Here is a 25078-nt window from a genome sequence, read left to right as displayed (position 1 = left end):
CCATGCCTTTTGGGATTTGTAGTTCTGTGCCATGAGAGGTGTATTGTACGAAAGCGGTTGCGGGACTGCGTTGGCTGCTGGGAATTGTAGTTCTCTATCCTTTCTCGGTCCCCTCTTGTTTCCGGTGCCGTCACGGGACAGAGCAGTCGGTGACAGCTCCGAGGGCCCCCACCCCGCTCCCATGGCCGAGCCGGACCGTGAGTCGGGGGCCCAGATGGGAGGGTCGGGCCGCGCCGGGGCCTGGCTTTGGGCTGCAGGCCCCGGGGCCCGAGGGCAGGTTCGGTGGGGTGGGAGAAAGGGGCTGCGTGAAGGGAGTGGGATTTGGAGGGCCATTGCTAAGTGGTCGATATTGCTGGGTTGGTGGGTTTCTGGGCTGTGAGATTTTAAGGGTCCGTTTGCCAAGTTCTTAATGATCGCGTTTCTCGCACTTTGGTTGCTGAGGACCCTCGTTGCTAAGGACCAAAGTTGCCACGATCCTGGTTGCTAAGGTTGTCTGGTGTTAGGGGCAACTATGGGATGTTCGGGGACCCCTCCTGCCCCTTTCTATCTCATTCCTTCGGTTCCTGCGCCTCTCCTAAACCTCCCACCTCACTGCATCTCCTCTCCCATACTCAACTCTCAGCAGAAGTATCCCTACTCGTATCCCCTGAAAAACTTCGCCCTCCCTCATGCTCCCCGCTGGCACACACGCTACCATGTCCTGCCTAATTCTGAAGTCTTCCGTCAGTCAGTCCTGTTTCGCCTGCTTTCTCCTCCTAAACGTTCCCCTCCTCGGCCTTTCCACCTCACACAGCCTTCCACTCTGAACTATGCCTTTCCTCATCTCTGACAGTTTTACTACCATCCCTGACTCCAGGATGATTAGGTTGGTGGGTCCTCTTGTTGCCCTCCACCACTGTGAACCCTTCATCCCCTTAACTATTCCCCCCACTGTAACCACGTCTGCTCCCCCTCCTCCCCAGCCTCTGACCCTCTGGAGACCCAGGCAGGGAAGGTGCAGGAGGCTCAGGTGAGATGGGGAAAGAAAGGGTGGAGGGAGGAGAGAGATGGACTTGGTCCACATTCCACGCTGGGGGAGGTGGCAAGGGGAGACTTTTACCCGAGGGCCCTTGGCTTGTGGTCCTGATCCCTAACCCCGTGTGGGGATTAGTACAGCCTCCTGGGGAATGGTGGCTTCTGAGGACTGTCAAGGAAGAAGGAACAGCCTCAACCACCGGTTGGTGGTCCTTCCATGTTGTCCTCTTTGCTGACTGTCACCCACCCCCGTCCTCAATCCCTTCTGAACCTCATTTGTGCTGGGCCTGAATGGGACAGCTTTCCAGTTTGATCCTCAAACTCACAGGTCTCATGGGGTGGGGGACATGACCTTATAGGGTTGATTTTAAAAGGAGCACAGAAGCTGGGTGTGATGTCATACTTCTGTAATCCCAGCGCCCGAGAGGCTGGGGTAGGAAGATGGAGAATGACAGGCAGCTGGGCCATGTAGTGAGGCTCTGTCTAGGGGAGGCACTCCAGGAGTGCACAGAAAACTTTGTGGGAAGAGAAGATTATAGAAGGTTCTAGCCAAACTTTTCCTTGGAGGAACTCACAAGTGGATCTAGGAACAAGACCAAGATATAGTCACAGTGTCATAAGTGAAGTGATTTCGACTTTTTTTTTTTTTTTTTTTTTTTGGTTTTTCGAGACAGGGTTTCTCTGCGTAGCTTTGCGCCTTTCCTGGAGCTCACTTGGTAGCCCAGGCTGGCCTCGAACTCACAGAGATCCGCCTGGCTCTGCCTCCCGAGTGCTGGGATTAAAGGCGTGCGCCACCACCGCCCGGCTCGACTTTTCTTAAATAAGACCAGATATGGTGTTTCATGCAGAGTGTGAAGACCTGAAGGGCAAGGAGGAGGAGGAGGAGGAGTAAACGTTTTCAGTAATGGTTGCTGGGGTAGTCCTTTATTGATGTACTTTGTGTGTATTGATGTACTCTGGTGTGCACGACCCCATTTACTCTCTCCAGCGTCCTGGTGAGTGAGCGTCAGGCCCTTCATGGACACTTTACAGATGAGGAACTTGATGCAGTGTCCCTTGGGTAGAGGGACAGGGAAGGGCTTGGAACCTGTAGGGAAAGATGCTGTGAGTCCAGTGGGGAGGTAGATGAACATCTGAAAGATGTTTGAAGACCCTGCCAATGCCTCTAGAACCTCCAGAGGCCGGGTTGTCCTCATGTTCTCAGCCTTCCTAATGCTGCGACTCTTTAATACAGTCTCTCATGCTGTGGTGACCCCCAACTATAAAATTATTTTCGTTGCTACTTTATATCTGTCATTTTGCTACTGTTATGAATTGTAATGTAAATATCTGATATGCAGCATATCTGATATCCGACCCCTGTGGAAGGGTTGTTCAAACCCTGAAGGATCATGACCCATAGGTTGAGAACCATTGTACTAGACAGTGCCTACCACCACTGAATGCCAGCATGCCCATCGATATGAGATCACTCTTCAAAGGGAGACAGGTACAGAAGCTGTAGTCAACAGTACACCCATAAATGCCCAGCAGAGCTGTGCCAACCCTGCTGTGGGTCTCTAGTATCTTTCTTGTCTGGCTTCCAAAATAAGACTTAATGCCAGACCAAAGGTTTCAGTCCGAAGGGGTTCTCAGTGGCAAAGATGATGTGGGGGTGTCAATTGCAGCCTTATCCAGACAGAGCAACACTAGAAATAGCCCCAGTGGCCATGAGGAGAGGGAGTCAATGAACTATGGTTCATCATACAATGTGTTACTATGGAGCCACAATAAAGAATGAGGTGGGGGCTGGAAAGATGGCCCGGTGGCTAAGAATGTATACCGCTGTTCCAGAGGACCTGAGTTCCATTCCAAGAACCCACATCAGGCAACTCACAAGTGACTCCAACTCCAGTTCCAGGGGATCTGACTCAATGAGCACTTGCACACACATGCACAAACATGCACATCTACACAGAATTAAATCTAAAAAAAAGAATAAGGTGGGTCTATGAAACAATGTTTAGTACTGTGCTCTGACATGACCCGTTTCTGTAACATCAATGAGTAAAAACTCATGCAGCACATACAGCTGGAGTTATTTCTATTTAATCATTATTTGATGTTGCTTGGCATTTGTTCATTATGCGAAGTCTCAGGAGGCTGAAAATGCAGGATTATGAGTTGGAAGCCAGCTTGGGTGAGAAAGTAAGACCTGTGTCAAAAAAAAAAAAAAAAGCTTGTATAATCTCTTTTTTAATTTTTAAACTTTGCTTATTTGTTTGTTTGTTTTGTGGGTAGGATGCACATGCCACAGTGATGTGTGGTAATCTGAGGGCATTTGTCCTCTCCTTCCACCATGTGGGACCTGGAATCAAACTCAGATTGTCAGGCTTAGTGGCAAGTACCTTTCCCTGGTGACCCTCTTGCCAGCTTGTGTAATTTTTTTTTTTTGAGACAGGGTTTCTCTGTGTAGCTTTGCGCCTTTCCTGGAACTCACTCTATAGCCCAGACTGGCCTCGAACTCACAGAGATCCGCCTGCCTCTGCCTCCCGAGTGCTGGGATTAAAGGTGTGTACCACCACTGCCCAGCCAGCTTGTGTAATTTTAAAACATCAGGAAAGAATCATTTTAGAATCGGGCATAGTGGTGATACATCCCTATAATTCCAGCACCTAAGAAATAAAAAAAGTAGGTGGGCCAGGAGTTCGGGTCACTCTCAGATACATAACAGATTGGAGCCAACCTGGGCTAGTAGGACCCTGTCTCAAAACAGCAGTAACAACGAAAGAATCTTTTTAAAAACTAATTTGGAGCCGGGCGTCGGTGGCGCACGCCTTTAATCCCAGCACTCGGGAGGCAGAGCCAGGCGGATCTCTGTGAGTTCGAGGCCAGTCTGGGCTACCAAGTGAGCTCCAGGAAAGGCGCAAAGCTACACAGAGAAACCCTGTCTCGAAAAACCAAAAAAAAAAAAAAACTAATTTGGAAAGGAGGTTTGGGAGCAGAATAGGGAAGGGGTGGCCTGAGGGCTTTTGAGCGGTTAGTTGATTGAGTAGGTCAGACCCGGGCCTAGCACCCAGGCTGCATGTATTTAGTGGCAGAAGGTTCTAGAAGTCCTGTTACCTAGGCTGGGCATTAAGTGGTGATCGTAGATAAAGTCCCTACCCTTGGTTTGGCTGATATTATGGCACACGGTAGATGTTTGTGATTCAGGGGGCTTTAAAGAAAAGAGGGGTGGACGGCCCTAAATAGGCTACCATGGGGAATAGGAGGATCAGAGATGGAAACTGAGTCAGGGAAGCCAGAGCAGGACCCCAGGAGAGAGAACAGGCTGAACTAGGTAGAGCTCTGGGGTGGGGCGAGGGGGTCAGTGGAGGGAGATCGGAAGGCTGAGTGGGAACACGAAATTGGCATAAGGGCAGGGAAGGGACCGCATCGGTAGGGAAGTCAACTAAGGGACAGTGAGGCCACTTGGCGTGGGGACTGGGAGCAGGAGCTGGCTCCCGGAGATGCTAAGGCCACTCTGGAACATGGTTGGAGCGAAGTGGGGTCCCCTTGAGAGGCTCACACAGGAGATGCTAAAGCCACTCTGGAACATGGTTGGAGCAAAGTGGGGTCCCCTTGAGAGGCTCACATCTGGGGACAGAGAAGCACCGGCGCCTAGGCTGAAGCATAGCTGTGGCAGCGGCCCAGGGAAGTGGAGAGGAGCAGCCGAGATGCCGAGGGACTCACGCTCAGCCTCACAGCAAACTCTGAGCTGCATGTACAAGTTGAGGCCCACGCGCTCGAGGTCTAGCCCCGGCGGTGGTGGCTGCCTAGTGTTCAGGAAGCCTTGGCTTTGGCCCCTAGTGTCTTGTCAGGCTAGTTAGAATGTCGGACATGAGCTCCAACATGACACCTGTAATCCCAGGATTGGGGAGGTGGAGACAAAAGGATCAGAAGTTCAAGGTCTGTGGACTTCATGGCAACTTTGAGGCCAGCCTGGGCTACATAAAACCCTGTTTCAGAAAGCAAGCTAGGTATGGTGGCACATGCCTTTAATGCAGAAAGAGGCAGAGGCAGGTGGATCTCTGGGAGTTCTGGGTCAGCATGGTCTACATAGCCAGTTCTAGGCCAGCTAGAGAGATCCCATTTCAAAAAAAGATAAGGCCTAGGAAGTCAGTCACATGAGGAGACCTAGGTCCCCTCCCTATAGGCAACCTCTCCTAGAGCCCTCTGCTGGCCCTCTACTCTTCGGGCCACCTCCCAGTCAGAGCCCGACCTCTTTGAACCAGGTGGCACCCCATCCCTTCCCCTCCCTTCCTCCCTAACCCCACTTCTTGGGCTTGGCCACCCCACCTGCCCCTTCCAGGATTCAGACTCGGACACTGAGGGAGGCGCTTCTGGCGGAGCGGCAGAGAGTAAGTGCCTTCCTGGAGGAGGGCGGGGAGGTGATCTGGGTCTGGGACTGGAGGGTAGCTAATAGGAGTGATACCTAAAGCATGTAATAATGGGCTTGGTACTGGAGGCTGCTGGTTGTGGGGGACACTGGGACTTTGCTGGGGGGAGGATTGTAGATTACATGGTTGGGCAAGGCCTGGGGCCCTGTCACTCTGGCACTGTCTCTCTTGTTGTTGGTCAGTGGACTTCCTGCGGAACTTATTCTCCCAGACCCTGGGCCTGGGCTCCCAGAAGGAGCGTCTGCTGGACGAGCTGAGCCTCGAAGGAGTGACCCGCTACATGCAGAGCGAGCGCTGTGAGTCCCCCACTGCCTGGCCACTTCTCCCACCCCTGACCCACAGGGACTGCAGATTTGTCAGGTGTGGGAAGCAAGAAAAACTGCCGAGTATGGAGATACACACCTGTGGTCTCAACTCTGAGCAGGTATAAAAGGATCAGCTTTTCAAGGTTAGCTTCGGCTATATTGTGCATTTGAGGCTAACCTGAGCTACATGACAGCTTTTCTAAAATAAAAAATTGGAGGACGCCCAACTCTTGACATGTAGAGATGGCTTACTAGTTAAGAGCACTGGCTGCTTTCCCAAAAGACCTGGGTGGATTCTCAGGCCCCACCTGGTGGCTCCCACCCATCTGTAACTCCAGTTCCGGGGGATTTGCTTATAGCCACCATGGTGTCGATTATGTACCTGGTACACAAACACTCACGCAGGCCAAACACTCGTACACTTAAAAAGAAACTCAGCTCTTCAGGAAATTTAGGCAAGAGGATCATGGATTTGAGGGCAGCCTGAGCTACATAATAAGAGTGTTGACTGAAAGAAAGAAAGAGAGAGAGAGAGAGAGAGAGAGAGAGAGAGAGAGAGAGAGAGAGAGAGAGAGAAAGAAAGAAAGAAAGAAAGAAAGAAAGAAAGAAAGAAAGAAAGAAAGAAAGAAAGAAAGAAAGAAAGAAAGAAAGAAAGAAAGAAAGAAAAAGAAAGGAAGGAAGGAAGGAAGGAAGGAAGGAAGGAAGGAAGGAAGGAAGGAAGGAAGGAAGGAAGGAAGAAAAGGAAGGAAGGAAAGACAGACAGACAAGAGCCTAGCCCAAAAAGGAGCACGCAGACTCTAAGCATTAAATGTGATGGAGTGAGGTGCTTGGACGTTGTTCTCAAGCCCCACAAGTCTGACAAGTTTGTCTGTGCCTGTGTGTGTGTGTGTGTGTGCGCGCGCGCGCACAGGAGACCAGAGCTACTCCAGAGGGCACTTTTTCACAAAGAACCAGGCCACACTGGCCCAGGCTGAGTCAAATGACTGCCCTGAACTCCGCCTCCTCTGAGTTCCCTGTCTGATTGGCGGCCTGAGTCATTGCTTATTTTTTGAGGGGTGGAACAAGTAGGTCCTGAGGATGGAGCCCAGGGCTCCCACATGCCAGGCAAGCTCTGCCGCTGAGCTGCAGCCCAGGCCTCTTTTTGCCGTTGAAGTTTGAATGGGTATGAATTCACTCTACAGTCCCTGAAGGTTGATCCTCCCCTCTCAGCCTCCCGGATTAGCTGCGAATGTAGACCAGCACCACCAGGCCCGAGACTAGAAGTGATGATCCCTCTGGGGTGACCCAGGGTGATGCCCAACGGGCTGGCACACCTGCAGTCCAGCTACTCAGGAAGCTGGGGCAGGAGGGTCTGAATCCAAAGTTAGCCTGGGCTTCGTAAAAAAAGAGAGAAGCAGAGAGTTAGGAGAGAGATACCTCAGTCCACAGAGTGCAGCCACACCAGCATGAGGACCTGGGTGTAATCCCCAGCACCCACATAGGAGCTCAGTGCTTGTAAGCCCAGGGCTGGGGAGACAGAAGCAAGAGGAGCCAAGCCAAGCCCAGGTCCAGGGAGAGACCTTGCCTTAAAAAGCATAATCGGATCTGCAAGATGGCTTTGCAAGGAAAGGCGCTTACCACCAAAGCTGACAACCTCAGCTGGTCCCTGGGACCCACATGGTAGAAGAGAAATGACTCTCAGAGGATGTGCTCTGATTTCCACACATTTGCTGGGGCACACACACACAAATAAATGTGTGAAAAACCAAACAGACAGACAGACAAAAAAACCAAGTGAATGGCTCCTGAGAAATACTATACACCTCTCTCTCTCTCTCTCTCTCTCTCTCTCTCTCTCTCTCTCTCTCTCTCTCTCTCAAAAGAGGTAAATGATTAGAACAGGACCCTATCCCTCGAGAGCTGTGGATGTGCTTGCTATGATATTATTACAGGAAGCCTGTCTCAGATGTGCTGTTTAGAGGCCACCTAGCTGGGTCACTGTGAAATTTGTATTTCTTGTTGAGGGAGAGTCACCGAAGTCTGGGAAACCAGGCCCTCTCGGTCCTCAGTGGGAACAATGGCGCTTTGAGGGTCCTGAACAGCCCTTTGTTGAGGCCACCTTCTCCGGTTTCCCCTTGGACCAGCTGCTCATCTCCCTCCTTGGCAGCCAGGCTTGGCGGCTGCGCCTCCCTCTCTTGCCACAGGCTGGGCAGCCGCCTGCAGAGAGAACCCCAGCAGTGGATGGGGCCGTTTGTCCTTCCGTCTTCTTCCACTCAGGTCTCAGCGTCACTGGCCTGTAGGGAGAGGGACTTAGGATAAATAGTGATTAACCAGGCCTTGGCTGTGTGCCAGGCTCTGGCCTGAGGACTTCTCAAGCATCCTTGTACTGATTATCTCAGAAGAGCCAGGAGGTCCTTCTAGAAGTGAGCTGAACTGAAGAGGAAACTGAGGCACAGAAAGGTTGTGACTTGGTGTGACATCTGGTGAGTGTCACAGTCAGGACTCGATACCAAGGCCCTTGAAGCAAGGGTTTGCTCTAAGCTGTGGCTAGCTTTGACACGGGGCTATCTCAGTCTCCCAGGTATTACAGACATGTATTACCACACACAGGAGTATCAGGCCCCTTGAATCTAGAATGTGTGCGTCCCCAGTCTCAGTGCCCATGACCTCCAACCAGACCAGGGCCAGTGACGTCCTAAAAAAGCTGTGGCTAGGCCTAGGCTGTGGCTTTTTTTTTTTTTTTTTTTTTTTTTTTTGAGTAAATATTTTTTGTTTTGTTTCTTTGTTTTTAGAGACAGGGTTTCTCTGTGTAGCCCTGGCTGTCCTGGATCTCACTCTGTAGACCAGGCTGGCCTTGAACTCACAGAGTTCCACCTGCCTCTGCCTCCCAAGTGCTCGGATTAAAGGCATGTGCCACCACGCCCAGTTTAAACATTGTAAGTGTATGTGTATGTGTGTGTGTGGTGTGTGTATTAGTGTAGGTGCATGTGTGTGCTTGGCAGAGGACCGTGTTCAGGAGTTCTCGTTCTACCATGACGTTTCTCAGAATCAAACTCAGGCCTGCAGCAGGCAAGTGCCTCTACCCTTTGAGCCATCCCACCGGCCCCTGTGGCAGGCTTTGACCTTTGTTCACACTTGTTGTCCCTTAAACAGAACACCCCAGGGGGGGCCAATTCTTGGGACAGCACACTTGTGTCTGTCCATCAGCTGACAGACAGATGCCAGGGCTCTGTGTCGCTGGGCTCCCTGCCAGCCAGCAGCTGAGGCAGCGACAGGGCTATTTCCGGCCAGCCGTGTGCTTGTGAATGGATTCGACCGTATCAGGCCCATCTTCCTTTCTTTTTCTTTGTTTTTCCAGTCAGGATTTCTCTGTGTAGCCCTGGCTGTCCTGGAACTTGCTCTGTAGACCAGGCTGCCCTTGAACTCACAGAGATCCTCCTGGCTCTGCCTCCCGAGTGCTGGGGTTAAAGGCGTACACAACCATTGCCATCTTCTTTTCTAAGAACTATTAAAAACTGGGAGCAAAACCCTCATAAGAATACAAACCAGCCGGGTGGTGGTAGCACACCCCTTTAATCCCAGCACTTGAGAGGTAGAGGCAGGCGGATCTCTGTGAGTTCGAGGCCAGCCTGGTCTACAGAGTGAGTTCCAGGACAGTCAGGGCTACACAGTGAAAATCTCACTTGAAAACCAAAACAAAAAAAGAATACAAACCATGGGTCTGAGGAAGTTTAATCCAGTTGAGGGGCTAGAGACGTGGCTGAGTTGGTAGAGTGCTTGTTTAGCATGCACAGAGCCCTGGGTTCGATCCCCTACACCACATACAGAAACAGGGCATGGCCAGACATGGTGTCATGCATCTTTCATCCTAATACTCAGGAGGCAGAGGCAGGTAGGTCACTGTGTTCAAAGACAGCCAGGCTCATAGTGAGACCCTGTCTCTGAGAGAGAAAAGAAAAATCTGGGCATGGTGGTGCATGCCTGTAATCCCAGCACTTGGAGATGGAAGCAGGGGAATCAGAAGTTCAAGGTCATCCTTGGCTGCGCAGTGAATTTAAAGCTTGTCTGAAATACATGAGATCCTGTCCAAAAACCAAAAGCAAACAAACAAAAAAGAGGTTATTTAGTGCAGCTGACTCCAAGGGGCAGACTCTCTGGTGGCTTCTGTGTGAGCACAGCAGTGTGAAGGAAAGAGTAGAACATGCTGGAAATGGGTCATCTGAAGGTGAAGCCTATCATCCCAGTGCCTGGGAGGCTGAAGCAGGAGGCTCAGGATTCCAGACTACCTGCCTAGATAGGGAGACACTGTCTCAAAACCAAAGAAAATAACAGCAGGCATGCTGGCACACACCATAGCCCCACCACCCGAGGGGTGTGTGTACGGTGCCCTCAAGGGCCAGAGGCGCTGGCTGCCATGGAGCTGGAGTTATCGGGTGCGGGGCACTGCCTGGCCTGGGTGCGGGGCACTGCACTCGGGTCCCCTGGGAAAGCAGCAGGTGCTCCCAACCTCAGCCTTCTGTGCAGCCCTCCCCTTTCTGTTCGTCTTGTACTGGAGACAGGGTCTCCCTTCCTGGCCCTGGATGGCTGGAACTCACTGTGTAAACCAGGGTCTCACAGAGAGCTGCCTGCCTCTGCCTCCCCTGTTCTGGGACTGCAGAGTGCACCAACATGCCGACTCCTTAGCTCAGATTTTAAAGAGAGAGAGATTTAAAGCCAGCTATGATGGCACACAGTTTTAATCACAGCGTTTGGGAGGCAGAGGCAGGCAAATCTCTGTAAGTTCAGGGCCACCCTGGTCTACATAGCCAGTGCTAAGCCAGTCAGGGCTACACATTGAGACTTTGTCTCAAAAAAAGAAAATTATTTAAAAGTAATTTTTAAGTCATACACTATTGTGTCCTGAAGGTAAGCTGTCACCAGGGTTTGGTTTGGGTTGGTTTTCAGTTCTCAGAAGACTGGCCAGCTCTGTAGTGCTGAGCGGGCTGCAGCATTCTCCCCAGACTTCACCTACTGGCCTCCACTCCTCTGCTGTCCCTTCTGGTTGGCTGTGCTCCCCGTAATGTGGGGCTGCCAACGCTGTCCTCCCCACCTGCAATACGAGTGGGAGGAGAAACCCTGTCACACGATAGAAACTCTCTCTTGCAGGTCGCAGGGTCATCTGTTTGGTGGGAGCTGGAATCTCCACATGTAAGTGCCCCTCCTTCCAGCCACTCCCGGGGTGTGGGAGCCCTGGGAGGGTTTGCGCATATATGGGGCTAGAACCTCTAACTGAGTGCTCCTCCCTAGCTGCGGGTATCCCTGACTTCCGCTCCCCATCCACCGGCCTCTATGCGAACCTGGAGAAGTACCGCCTTCCTTACCCGGAAGCCATCTTTGAGATCAGTTACTTCAAGGTACGCAGCTGAGATGGGGGGGGGGGGGGGAGTTCCTACCTCCAGGCCCTACCTTACCTGGCGTGTGGCCCTCTGCTTCTCTCCTACAGAAACATCCAGAACCCTTCTTTGCCCTTGCCAAGGAGCTCTACCCCGGGCAGTTCAAGGTGAGGTCTTTTTCTGCAGGGGAGATTGGGACAAGCAGATGTGGGAAGGAGGATCCTTATAGACCAGCATTGTATGACTATTAAGAATCCAGGCTCTGGGGCTGGCGAGATGGCTCAGAGGTTAAGAGCACTGCTTGCTCTTCCAAAGGTCCTGAGTTCAATTCCCAGCAACCACATGGTGGCTCACAACCATCTGTAATGAGATCTGGTGCCCTCTTCTGGCCTGTGGGGATATGTATAGACAGAACAATGTATACATAATAAATAAATAAATCTTTAAAAAAAAAAAAAGAATCCAGGCTCTGGAACCGGCAAGGTGGCTCAGTGGGTAAAGGTGCTTGCCACCAACCCTGACGACCTGAGTTCAATCCCCAGAACCGACATGACTGAGGAGAGAACTGACTCCCACATGTTATTCTCTGACTTCCACATATGCACTGTTGCAAGTGCACCCCTCCCATATAAATATGGAAATAAATAAATACTATTTAGGGGGAGGGGCATAAATTCTGGCCAGATGTGGTAGTGCATGCCCGTAACTGTAGCATTTGGGAGGCAGAGATGGGAAACTTTCAAATGCAAGGTCAGCCTAGACTACATAGACCTTGTCTCAAAAGTAAAAGAAAAAAAAAAGATTAAAAAACTAAAAAGGTGGGAGAGATGGAGAGATGTGTTTAAGAGCATGTGGTGCGCTTGTAGAGAACCAGCACCCATGTGAGGAGGCTGGGACTCCAGCTCCAGGGAGTCCGGCACCCTCAGTGGGCACTGGGACTCACGTGCACATACCCACGCAGACCCCCCCACAGTAACTAAAAATGATAAAATATTTGATAAGAGAGAGGAAGGCCTGGTGTGGTGGTGCACACTCTTAGTCCAAGCGCTTGGTGGCCTGGAGCACCCACATGGCAAGTTACAGCTGTCTGGAACTCCAGTTCCAGAAAGTCCAACACCTTCCTGCCAACACATGCAGGCAAAACAGCAGTCAATGCACATAAAAGAAAGAAATTGATTTTTTAAATCCCTGGGCCAGCTGGTGGTGTTGCATGCCTTTAATCCCAGCACTCGGGAGGCAGAGGCAGGAGGATCTCTGTAAGTTCGAGGCCAGCCTGGGCTACCAAGTGAGTCCCAGGAAAGGCGCAAAGCTACACAGAGAAACCCTGTCTCAAAAAAAAAAAAACCCCAAAAAAAAATAAAAAGAAAAAAGAAAAACAAACTGAATAAATACTAAACAATTTTAAGAAATTCAAGGAGAGGAGGAGGAATGGATTGCTGCCTGCCCGGCCTGGCCTCCCTTCTGGCCCTCACCTCTTTACTTTGTGGCTCTGAGCCTCAGTTTCCCCACCTGTGAGACAAAGCTGCTGAGAGTCTCCGAAAGGGCTGAGGCCGGAGCCTGGCTATGACCCTAACTGTGCAGTTCGCCGATTGGCGATGCCAGCAAGCCACCACCATGCCCCGGATGGTCTCCTCGTCGTCGGTGACAGGGAGAGTGCTGTGCTCATCCTCACTGGGCAAGGGTGGCCCTGGGGTAGAATGGGCGTGTGATTGGCTTCGTCCCTGGGACGGCCATGGGACGGCCGTGGACATGGCCATCAGCATTGTTACTCTCTTCCAGCCGACCATCTGCCACTACTTCATCCGCCTGCTGAAGGAGAAAGGGCTGCTGCTGCGCTGCTACACGCAGGTGGGTGGGCGGGGGGGGGGGGGGGCGCGGGGCGGGGCGGGGGGCAGGGCCGGGGCTGGTGCGTCGGTTGGGTGGGTCTTGGAGCCCTCAGTCAGAGCCGGGGTGACACAGGCAGGCACAGGGCCAGCGACCAGGGTTTAGCTAACTGTAGTGAGTGATCTTCAGTGAGCCACTCCTTTTAGCCTCAGTTTCCCCTTTATAAAAATGGGTCAGAAACTGGGCAAGTTGGTACTTAGGGAAGTGGAGACAGAAGGAGTGGAAATTCAAGGTCATCCTTGGCTACAAAGTGAGTTTGAGGCCAGCCTTCGGGATGTGAGGCCTCGTCTCTAAATTAATTGATCAGTCAATTAATTCATTAAAATATAAACTAATACATAAAAGAACTTTTTAAAAGAATTTTTCAATAACAAAAAAAGCCAAAACAGCTTCAGGCCCTCTGAGGTTTATTGTGAGGTGACAGTACAGTCCCATCAGGTCACCCCATGCGTACTGCAAAAGGACACCTGCAAAAGTCTGAGGGGACACCATCCATCCCACAGCCAGCCATGCCAAGTCTGCAAACTGGGACAGTTTTCTAACTGGTGCAAAAAAAAAAGGTGTGCTTTTTATGACTTGCATAGTTCCGAGCCTGGCCTTGAACACAGTGGCTAATAGGACGCTGTGGCCACACTGGAGTATTCGGAAGGGTGCTCAAGCTGCTGGTAGTCAGAAGGAAGAAAAAGTGTGTGCCTCTACCTGTCTCATCCATGTATTGACGTTCAGACTGCTCTGCGGCAGTCTACATGTGTGCTATAAATTACGCCTCAGAACACAAGCTGGCTGAGCATGGTAGCACACACCTGTAATTCCAGCACTTGGCATGCTGAGTTCAAGCCCAACATCATGAGTTCAAGGCCAGCCTAGGCTACATAGTGAATTCAAGGTCAGATTTGTTCCAGAGCCAAACTTTACCCCTGCCCCCGCCAAAAAAATTAAAAAGGAAAAACAGAACTCCAAAACTTACAGAAGAGTTAATGCTTGAATACAAAGAGGTATTGTTTTCTTCAGGCAACCCGATGAGGTACCTGCAAAGTCAGAAATGGCCACCAGGGGGAGGATGAATTCTTTTGGGGCCAGATGGCTGGAGGCCCTAGTTGGGGAAGGGACAGCTCAGCCCTCAGGTGCTGCCCAAGCCCAGGACACTCCCGACTCAGCCCCATTCACAGAACAGGGCCCAGGCCTGATGCTGACACAGAACAGGGCCCAGGCCTGATGCTGACACAGAACAGGGCCCAGGCCTGATGCTGACAGCCTCCTTAAAGCCCCACACTCCCTGCATGCGGTTGTTTGCCAGCTTCGGTGACAGCAGACGTCCACCCGGTGCTGAGCACTGCCCCTGTCACACTCTCATGTGTGTGACACATGAAGGAGGGGCGAGTCACAGACCTCGTGTGTCAGATGGAACCAGTCCTCTGAGTCACACAGGAGGCCAGTCAAGTCTGTGTGAGCGGATGCTGGTGTGCACAGGGTAGGCATGGAAGCCTCACCCAGAGGGTGGCATTGAAGCAAAGCCCTGAGAACTGGGAGAGAAGGAATCTTCAGGCAGAGCTCACTATGGGTGTGTGTGGGGACAGGGACAGGGAGCCGCAGAGAGCAGACAAGAAGCTGCCATGTTTGTCCAGCCAAAGTGGATGGGAGACGGACCTTTGGTGAGGGCCATTGAGGAAGAACAGCAGGAAGACTAGGCATCTCGTTAGAAGATGAAGCCTGGATGCTGGGGTGTTCCTCGTCTGAGTACCTCCTGTGCTTTCCTGAGACTGTTGGAAGGGAGGTGTCTGGGAGATGGCATTCTGCCTTGAGACCCTGGGAGAGAGCTACGTAGAGGGTGGGGGGCGGTTGGACATGGACCTGGGCTGAGCAGAGAGGCAATAGCTGGAGAAGCAGCAGATGGGCATTGACTCAGCAGACGGAGTGAAAAACTGAGGCCTCCGACAAAGCCAGCTGGGAGTGACAGCTGCCAAGTGCCCTGAGTGCTGGCATGTTCAGATTTCACCAGAAGGCCAGCACAGGCGTGCTCAGTGTGAAATGTGCAGGTATCTGACAACTACCTGCAGTTTTTATTTTATTTGTATATATTTTGTTTTGTTTTGTTTTTTTGAGACAGGGTTTCTCTGTGTAGCTTTGCGCCTTTCCTGGAACTCTCTCTGTAGCCCAGGCTGGCCTCGAACTCAGAGATCCGCCTGGCTCTGCCTCCCAAGTGCTGGGATTAAAGGCGTGCGCCACCACCACCCCACTACCTGCAGTATTTTTTTAAGCTTTAATTTAGTTGGTGTGTGTGTGTGTGTGTGTGTGTGTATGTGTGTGTGTGTTTCCAAGTATGCACACACATGTGCAGGCAGGCCACATAAAAAGTTTGGAGGCCCCAGGACAACTTGCAGTCAACTCTCTCCTTCTGTCACATGGGTTCCAGGGGTGGAACTCAGATCATCAGGTTTGGTGGCAAGCACCTTTATCTGCTGACCCATCTCACTGACCCCACACATAAACTTTTTTTTAAATTTTTTAAATTACATTCATGATATTCATTACTTACACTCATGATATTAATCGCATTTGTGGTATTCATAGATTACATTTGCAGTATTCATTCAATTATATATATATTTTTTAATTTTACATGCCGAATGCCATTTATTAAAGGAGGGAGGAGGTCTTACATACAGGCTTACAGCACAATGGGAGGACCCCAGAGGGCAGAAGTTCGCTACTGATGTTTTACAATCTTGCATCTAAGCTGTTAATGCCCATTATTCAGGATACACAGACAAGGAACTTCCCTTAAGCATTCAGGAGGGTGGAACCTGACAGGGAATTAGCATAGGGGGGATATCAAGGTCAAAGTCCACAAGCAAGGCAACAGTTACCCAAAACGGGGGCCAGGGCCCTGCAGGTCCCCCTTTTATTAAAAAATGAGCTTCTGACTTGGGTTGCGTGGGACGTCAGCAGGTCACCTTACCCATCGTGGAGACACCTGCCCAGGCCACCACACATACACATTTTTTGTTTGTTTGTTTGTTTTTGTTTTTTGTTTTTTCGAGACAGGGTTTCTCTGTGTAGCTTTGTGCCTTTCCTGGAGCTCACTTGGTAGCCCAGGCTGGCCTCGAACTCCCAGAGATCCGCCTGGCTCTGCCTCCCGAGTGCTGGGATTAAAGGCATGCGCCACCAACGCCCGGCCACACATACACTTTTAAGAGGGTTTATTTTTATTTTATGTGTGTCTGTGTATCATGTGCATGCAGTGCCCACAGTGGCCAGGAGAAGGCGTTAACAGGTGGTGTGAGCTGCTGTGCAGGTGCTGGGAACCCAGCCTGGGTCTTCCGTGAGAGAAGCAGCACTCTCAACTGCTGAGCCATCCCTCCAGCCCCCACACAGGGATTTTTGAGTGACTTATGTAAAACATCTAGCGGTGGAAAAGAATGTTCACCTGCCCACTCTGCGGTCTTTTCTCTTGGGCACTCGGCCCTCCTCCTCCTCCTCCTCTTCCTCCTCCTCCTCAGTCACTGTTTGAGTCACTGACCCGCCTTCTCAAGCACAGCAGCTTTGCTTCTGCGTTGTGCCAACGCAGCATCTCTGAAGCTGTGTGCTGCTATTTTCAGCTCAGGACACAGGAACCCATTCACACATTCAGACAGTTGTCGTGATCACTCAAGCCACTGTGGTCCCCACAGAGTGACGGCTGCAGATCTTTCAAATTGAATGTTGAAATTCACAATACAGAGGTTCTCTTCAAGCTCCTTTTCCCACTCAGCCCCTTGTCTGGGCCCCTTCTGCGCACACTACACAGCAGCCCCATGCTTTTTACAAGCTGAAGATTAATCTTTTTTCCTTTTTTTCCCCCATGGGCCTGGGGTGGGGGTGATGTGTGCATGGGGAAAGGGGGCACGGGGGGGGGGGCGGGGGAGGGCAGGGATTGCTCTGCCACTGAACCACGCCCCAGCCCCTCACTGGGGGATTCTAGGCAGGGGCTCTACCACTGAGTCACACCCCAGCCCCTCACTGGGGGATTCTAGGCAGGGGCTCTACCACTGAGCCACACCCCAGCCCCTCACTGGGGGATTCTATGCAGGGGCTCTACCCCTGAGCCACACCCCAGCCCCTCACTGGGGGATTCTAGGCAGGGGCTCTACCACTGAGCCACACCCCCAGCCCCTCACTGGGGGATTCTAGGCAGGGGCTCTACCACTGAGCCACACCCCAGCCCCTCACTGGGGGATTCTAGGCAGGGGCTCCACCACTGAGCCACGCCCCAGCCCTCACTGGGGGATTCTAGGCAGAGGCTCTACCACTGAGCCACACCCCAGCCCTCACTGGGGGATTCTAGGCAAATGTTTTACTGCTGAGCCATGAGCCCAGGCAGGCCTTGACCTTGCCATCCTTCCGTCTCACCTCCGCCTGTAGCTGAGGTTACAGACTTGCGCCAGCCCAGCTTTACTCTGTTGGCATTGGGTAGAGGCAGCCGTCCTGCCACGTCATCATGAGGGGAAACCGTGCAGACTTACCCAGGCAGGTCCTGGGTCACTTAGCTGTGATGTGCAATAGGGTAGATGTATCTGAGGCAACTTCAACTCACAACGGGTTCATCAGGACATAGGCACATCTGTGTGGATAGGAGCCAACCCAGGCTGAGGTTTCAGGCATCTCCTATGATCCTGAACCGTGTCTCCCGCGGATCCAGGCTGTGGTGTTTCCCGCAGATACAGGATGTGGTAGTTCCCTAGACCCTTGTTTAGCCCTCTGCATATGTGTAATGACTCTAGACTTTGCATATGTGTAATGACTCTCTAGACTGAGTCATTTACAGCTCTGAGGCGGGGTCTGTGACGTGAGGCCGGGTGTGGTGGTGAATCCCTGTAATCCCAGCACTCTAGAGGAAGGATCTCAAAAAACATAACTCCTCCCAAAGAAATAAATAAGACATTCTTTTATTTATTAATTTAAAAAATTATTACATTTATTGAGTGTGTGTGTAGAGTTCAGAGGACAACGTGGGGAGGTATTTCTTTCTACCATGTGGTTTCCAGGGGTCAGAATCAGGTTGGCAGGTTGGTGGCGGGTGCCATCACCTGCTGAGGCATCTTGTCAGCCCTTTACTGGGGTTTTTCAAGCGGCTCACTCTTGTCACCCAGGCTGGGACTCACTGTGTAGTGTAGGCTAGCCTCAAGCTTGTAGCAATCTGGGATTATTGGCATGATCCACCATGCCTGGCTTTATTTATTGTTTATTTCAGTTTTGTTGTTGTTGTTTTGTTTTTCAAGACAGGGTTTCTCTGTGCAGCCCTGGCTGTCCTGAAACTCACTCTGTAGACCAGGCTGGCCTCGAACTCAGAGATCCGCCTGCCTCTGCCTCCTGAGTGCTGGGATTAAAGGTGTGTGCTACTATGCCCGGCCTTATTTCAGTTTTTGAGGCAGGGTCTTCCCATGTAGCCCTGTCTGGCCCGACAATAGCTGGGTAGCCCTGGCTGGCTTTAAACTCACCGCAGTCCTCCTGCCTCAGTCTCCAAGTCAGGGATCAAGCAGCCACCTTCACTCGTGGCTTGATTCATTTTATTATATTAATGCCTGTCCAGAGCTGCTGGGCACAAGCTGTGCAGGTGCCCCCCCCCCCAGGAACAGTTATTTTGTCTCTGAAAAATAGAAACAATGACCCAGGTTACAGAATGATGTCCCGTGGGGCTGATGATGGCATGGACCTGGCTGCATAGACCTTTGAGCCTAGGCAGCCCTGTAGTCCTGGCTGTTAACCCTTCGGTGGCCCCCAGAAGAGTGGGCACTTGGCACACACATCCACCCAGGCGCCCCTGTCCCCTGCAGTCCCACTCCTCGGAGCCCACAGGGCTGACTGTCCTGCCCTCCCTCTGTCTCCCGCTCCAGAACATAGACACTCTGGAGCGAGTGGCCGGGCTGGAGCCCGAGGACCTGGTGGAGGCCCATGGCACCTTCTACACCTCCCACTGCGTCAGCTCCAGCTGCCGCCAAGAATACACGCTGAGCTGGATGAAAGGTGAGGCTGGGATCACGATGAGGCCAAGCCTCCCACTCCTTGCCCGTGCCATAGCCAGGTCTCCACGTGCTTTGGCACCAGTGTGGTCCGGTTCACTTTTTCACTCTTGCTGGTTAGTCGGTGAGTTGGTTGGTTTCCTCTGAGACTAGGTTTCCCTGTGTAGCCCAGGCTAGCCTTGAACTTGCACTTCTGCCTCAGTTTCCCTAGTGCTGAGATTGCAGGCATGCACCACCACACTCAGCTCTCTTGCTCTTTACAGCAGCTGTAGAAGCCCCAAGGAGTCAAGGTGGTGACAAGTCATGGCTCCGTCACCACCTCTCTGCCAGGCTGTCATACACACGAACTGCGGAGCAAGGCCAGCCACACGTAGACTCACTCACAGTGGCCACAGAGCCACTGAAGTCATGAGCACCGGCTCTGTGGCCTCTGAGGTGCTTCACCATTTTACACAAGAGTCTTTCCGTGAAGGCAAACACAGCTGTGTTCTGAGGTCAGCATGGAGCGAGGGGGCTGTCTGCGTCCAGTGTGGTGCCAATGCTCCAGCTGTCCACTGAGCACTAGAAACGAGCCTAGTGAACCAAAGAATCAGTTCTCTGCTACCATGTGGGTTCCGGGAATCGAACTCAAGCTGCCAGGCTTGAAGATGGCACCTTACCTTCTGAACCACCTTGCTGACCCAGGACATTTTAATTTTTCTTTTTCTTTTCTTTCTTTCTTTCTTTTTTTTTAAAGACAGGGTCTCTAATTTTATTAAATTTTTGTTGATTTAAATTGTAGGTGCTATACCAGGCGCCATGGTATATGCCTATTATCTATTGTTTGGGAGATAGAGGCAGGAGGATCAGGAGTTCAGGGCTAGCCTTGGCTACATAGCAAGTTCCAGCGCAGCCTGGGCTACATGAGAAAAAATAAAAATTAGAAAAAACAATAAATTTTCTAAGTTCCATGTAGCCCGGACTCCCATAGTAGACAGTGCGAGAGGAATGTGTAGAGAGCAGCCGGGTGCAGTGCCGGTCAGAGATGGGTGTGGAAGCATTCACGGCGGGCTCGCCACTGCCGCTGTCCCCGTCCATGGAAGGACAGGGACACGGCCGGTCCCCCGCCCTCAGTGCCAGCCCCAGCCTGCTTCTGGCAGCCATTGTGCCGAGTCTGGGGCTGCCGTGTGGCTGTGCCGGGAAGCTATATTCTTTATGCTGACTTCACAAAGCCCCTCGTGTCCCCTGAGATCAGGACAGCTGTGGCCTTTGTGGCAGGACCATGGAAGGTGGCCTTTCTGACAGAATGCCAGCCAGCTGCCCCCGGGCTGAGGGTGCCGAGCAGCCCGAGTGTGCACAGCTGGGGGTTCCGGACAATGGACATCACCCCGTCCTTATGTCTCTGTGGCGCTGCATCGACCCCGCAGAACAGCGTGGTGTTTGTGCAGAAGTACCCTGCATGGTGGTGGTTAAAGCCGCACTCTGTGTGCGACTAGATGAGCGGCTGACAGCTGAGTTCCAGTTCTGCAGGCTGCAAGTGACAGGCGCGCTTTCCAGCCCCTGCTCCATGAACAATAAGGAGTGTGACTGCCCTAAGGGTAGTATTAGAGGAGTCTGTCACAGAGCGGGGGAGCTTGAGGTTGGCTCCATCCCACCATTATCTGTATGTCCTCTCCTGACCCAGGGCAAATAGGACTGTCCTCAAGACCCAGTGGAAGGGCTTGACCCCCATTCCACAGATGTGGTCTGGTGGAGTCCAGGGGTAGGTGGATTTGCTCCTGTGTTTACCCTCTCCTTCACTAGCTGTAGGCAGTGGTGCTGGAGCCACCCCCTGGAAGCCTGGAGATGAAGGGGCAGCTCTCTAAGAAGGGAGCTCTTCTCTGATAAGCCGGAAGGACCCCCAGGAGATTCCTTAGTGGTGAGGTGTGCTGTTTGTTTTGTGGTGATGGGACTTGGACATGCAAAGTCAAGTGCTCTACCACTGAGCCACATCCCAGCCCCTCACTGGGGGATTCTAGGCAGGGGCTCTACCACTGAGCCACACCCCCAGCCCCTCACTGGGGGATTCTAGGCAGGGGCTCTACCACTGAGCCACACCCCAGCCCCTCACTTGGGGATTCTAGGCAGGGGCTCTACCACTGAGCCACACCCCAGCCCCTCACTGGGGGATTCTAGGCAGGGGCTCTACGACTAAACCACGCCCCCAGCCCCTCACTGGGGGATTCTAGGCAGGTACTCTACCACTGAATCACACCCCAGCCCCTCACTGGGGGACTCTAGGCAGGGGCTCTACCACTGAGCCACGCCCCCAGTCAGATTTGTGTGTTTGCATGTGTATGTGTGTGGGTATATATATACACCACAGCATGCCTGTGGATGTCAGAGGACAGTCTGCAGGACTTGTTCCTCTCCTTTTAGCGTGTGGGTTCCGGGGCTCGAACTCAGGTCATCAGGCTTGGCAGCAGCATGTGCGTTTACACACTGAGTTGCTTCCTTGCCCCAGCTCTTGGTTTTGAGACATGGTCTTGCTGTGTAGCCAAGGCTGGCCATGAACTCACAGTCCTCCTCCTGAATTCTCCCAAAAGCAGGTTTAGTGGCGTGCACCTCTGCCACCTGCCTGGGGTGCATTTATGTTGACAGTAGGGAGGGACAGAAGAAAGATGGCTGCTCCAGCCTTGGGAGGCCTCACGCCTCTCCCTCCCTCCCTCTTCCCACCCAGAGAAGATCTTCTCAGAAGCAACCCCCAAGTGCGAGAAATGTCAGAGTGTGGTGAAACCTGGTGAGCCTCAGGGCCTGGGGCAGGGGGACTGGAGCTGGGCCCTCTCCCCCACTGTCCTCCTCACCCCACCTCTGGCCACCTCTGCTGCGTGGCCCACCCCTGCTGTCCTACAGAGGGTGGGTATTCGTCTGCCCCCTCAGGCCTCAGTTGATTCCTGCCTGTTCTAGCTCTGTCTCCTCTGTCCTCTCTCCTGTCCCTGATTCTACCTCAGATATCGTGTTCTTCGGTGAGAATCTTCCGCCACGCTTCTTCTCCTGCATGCAGTCAGTAAGTGTCCACCCTGGGCTTGGCCCACGTGGGCTGCGAGCTGGAGGGAGGTGGGGCACAAAGGCAGAGCAGTGGGGTCCAAGTCCCTGTGGCTACTCCCCGCAGGACTTCTCGAAGGTGGACCTCCTCATCATCATGGGCACCTCCCTGCAGGTGCAGCCCTTCGCCTCCCTCATCAGCAAGTAGGTTGAGGGGTAGGACTGGGGGTCGGCTGGGGACAGGGAACAAGGGCAGATCCTGAATCCAGCTCCCCATTCCCAGGGCACCACTGTCTACCCCACGCCTGCTCATCAACAAGGAGAAGACGGGCCAGGTGAGTCTGTCTCAACTTCCCTCACTCTCTGCTCACTGGGGGGGTTCACCCCTCCCGCAGGAGGGTGAGACAGGTCTCAGTGTGTCCCACCTAGAGAGCATCGTGCTTTAGACTTGCCAGTTCAGGCTGGAGAATAGGGGCGTCAGGGGCTGGGCCAACCTGACAGTGCAGGCCTCTGTGTCACTCTGGATTCCTCTGAGCAAATGACAGAACCACACCTTGAACCTGCTGAAACCTGAGTGCTTCCTGGGCACCCAGGAGACCAGTGTACGGCTGACTGTGCCACAGGGCTCCAGCCATTACCATTCTAGTACCTTCTCACATATCAAAATCTGGGTACTCTCCAGTCCCTCATAGGAAGTGGCAGATAGTTTGCATGGAGCACACACATCCTCGTGGATATCCTCCTGGAGATGCTCCGGTCCCTCATATGAAGTGGCAGATTGCATGGAGCACACACATCCTCCTGGAGACGCTGTGTGTCTACTTGACATGTGGTGCGACACAGTGTGAACTCTGGAGATAGTTCTTGAAACAGTGAGACAGGTTCTCGTGTGGCCTGTCCTCTCGAACTGTGTAATTACAGATGGCCTTGAACCCCTAATCTTCTTGCCTCTGCCTTTCAAATTCTGGGGTTACAGGCCTGTGCCACCACACCTGGCTGTGTTATTTGTTTGGAAGAGCTTTTTGTTGTTGTTGTTTGTGGTTTGTTTGTTTGTTTGTTTTTTTCACTACAGGGTTTCTCTGTGTAGCCTTGGCTATCCTGGATCTCACTCTGTAGACCAGGCTGGCCTTGAACTCAGAGATCCACCTGCCTCTGCCTCCCGAGTGCTGAGATTAAAGGCATGTGCCACCACCTGGCAACTGCTTAGAAGTTTAAATGTCACCATGTCCCTCTCACCAGCCACTGCTGACAATACTAAAAGGCAGGGGGGAGGGGTGTCTGTGGATGGAAGGCTCTGGAAAAAAGCTCAGGTAAAATGGTAACACCCTCCCAAACAGACTCTGATTACATGTCTGTGACAAATCTCAGCTGACAGGAAACACAGGGGACAGGACACGTGACATGACACAGGAATGCATGGTGGCATGCGTTTGCAGTCCCATGCTGGAGAGGCCATGATTGGTGATACCTGGACTCACTGGACAGACAGTCTCACCAATTTCCAGTTCCAGGCCAACTGAGAAACCTTGTCTCAAAAAGAATATGTTTGGGTTGGGGATATGGCTCGGTGGCAGAGTGTTTGCCTGGCTTACACAGAGCCCTGGGTTCAAGCCTCAGCACTGTCAGAAAAAAAAGTGGTTTTGGACGGGAGAGATGGCTCAGTGGTTAAGAACACTTTCTGTTCTTCCAGAAACCCAAGTGCAGCTCCCAGCACCCATATCACAACTATCTCTAACTCCAGCTCCTGGGGATCTCACACACACACACCCCACAGACACACACACACACAGGCACATACTTACTACATACACTTAAGAAATAAAAATAAGCCGGGTGGTGGTGGCGCAGGCCTTTAATCCCAGCACTCAGGAGGCAGAGGCAGGCAAATCTCTGTCAATTCGAGGCCAGCCTGGGCTACAAAGTGAGTTCCAGGACAGCCAGGGCTACACAGAGAAACCCTGTCTGGAAAATAAATACAAGCCAGGTCTGGTGGCTCCAGGGCTGTGCTCTTAGCCATTCTCTCCCCACAGACAGATCCCTTCCTGGGCATGATGATGGGCTTGGGAGGCGGCATGGATTTTGACTCCAAGAAAGCTTACAGGTGAGGTCTGGGCCTTGGGGGGCCAGAAGGAGCTTGGGAAGAGCAAGCTGAGGAGGGAGAGAAGACAGAAGCCTGGCCAGGCCTCAGCCTGTTCTCTAACTCCTGCTCACACTGCAGGGATGTGGCCTGGCTAGGTGACTGTGACCAAGGCTGCCTGGCCCTCGCTGACCTCCTCGGATGGAAGGTGAGGAGCTAGGCCACCTCAGCCCACCCTGAGCCCAGCCCTATAGGATGTTCTGGTAACCTCTGACTTCTGTGAACTTTGCCCCCTGCAGAAGGACCTGGAAGACCTTGTCCGGAGGGAGCATGCCAGCATAGATGCTCAGTCAGGGTCACAGGCCCCGAACCCCAGCACTAGCACCTCCCCTAGAAAGTCCCCACCTCCAGCCAAGGAGGCGGCCAGGACCGAAGAGAAAGAGAAGCACCCCTGACCACTGCCTCCCGAGCAGCACAGAGGAGCCCCAGCCAGCACTGGCCCCTCTAACACGAGCTGCTGTGGGCTCGGTGGATCCTTCATTCTCTTAACCACTTTCTTCAAACCAGGGTCCCCAACTCAATCCCAGAAAATTCTAATCTCCCTGAGGGCTGAGGGCTGCACAGCCCATCCCACAGCCTCTAACCACCGAGGGCAAGAAGAGACCTCCCCTAACTTCTAACAACTCCCAGAGATCAGGTTACCCCCAAACTGCTAACTGCCAGAACAAGGCATTTCTCCATTGTTCTCAGGGGGCCATGTCTAAATCAAATTAACCTACCCCACAGAAGGGCTGGACTTCTATGGTGATGTAGAACTGCACCCAGGGGTTAGAGTCTGTGGGGTCTCCAAGCCTGAAGGCCCCCCAGTTCTCTGCCTCCAACAGACAAAGTGGGTGCTGGCCTCCCTTTCCTAGGGACCCTCTTGCCAGCCAGTGGGAGATGAGCAGGAGACTTGCTTATTGGAAACAAATTAAAAACCAGAACAAAGCAACTAACCATGAGCTGTGTGGTCTCTGCTTCTTTTAGT

General features: G+C 52.5%; 1 protein-coding gene across 3 annotated transcripts; it reads left to right on the top strand.

Annotated features, from left to right (window-relative positions):
• The first annotated feature begins 66 nt into the window (after positions 1–66).
• Positions 67–25046, top strand: Sirt2 (sirtuin 2). Of its 3 annotated transcripts, none has more exons than XM_006981971.4 (16): positions 67–197; positions 963–1009; positions 5345–5393; positions 5615–5728; positions 10862–10903; positions 11003–11109; positions 11199–11255; positions 12868–12936; positions 18846–18975; positions 21670–21729; positions 21941–21996; positions 22102–22178; positions 22258–22309; positions 24005–24075; positions 24193–24259; positions 24351–25046. In XM_006981971.4, the coding sequence occupies exons 1-16, from the start codon at positions 182–184 to the stop codon at positions 24504–24506; spliced, it is 1170 nt and encodes a 389-aa protein (XP_006982033.3). In that variant the 5' UTR covers positions 67–181; the 3' UTR covers positions 24507–25046. The 3 variants fall into 3 exon arrangements, with proteins under 3 accessions (XP_006982033.3, XP_042132145.1, XP_042132151.1); XM_042276217.2 differs by lacking the exon at positions 67–197 and adding an exon at positions 501–865; XM_042276211.2 differs by lacking the exon at positions 963–1009 and having other exon boundaries at positions 68–197.
• Positions 25047–25078: the final 32 nt, after the last annotated feature.

Source organism: Peromyscus maniculatus, chromosome 1 (genome assembly GCF_049852395.1).
Source record: "Peromyscus maniculatus bairdii isolate BWxNUB_F1_BW_parent chromosome 1, HU_Pman_BW_mat_3.1, whole genome shotgun sequence".
Lineage (NCBI taxonomy): Eukaryota > Metazoa > Chordata > Mammalia > Rodentia > Cricetidae > Peromyscus > Peromyscus maniculatus.
Note: the sequence above shows the minus strand (reverse complement) of the source record. Positions and strands in the feature narration are given on the sequence as shown.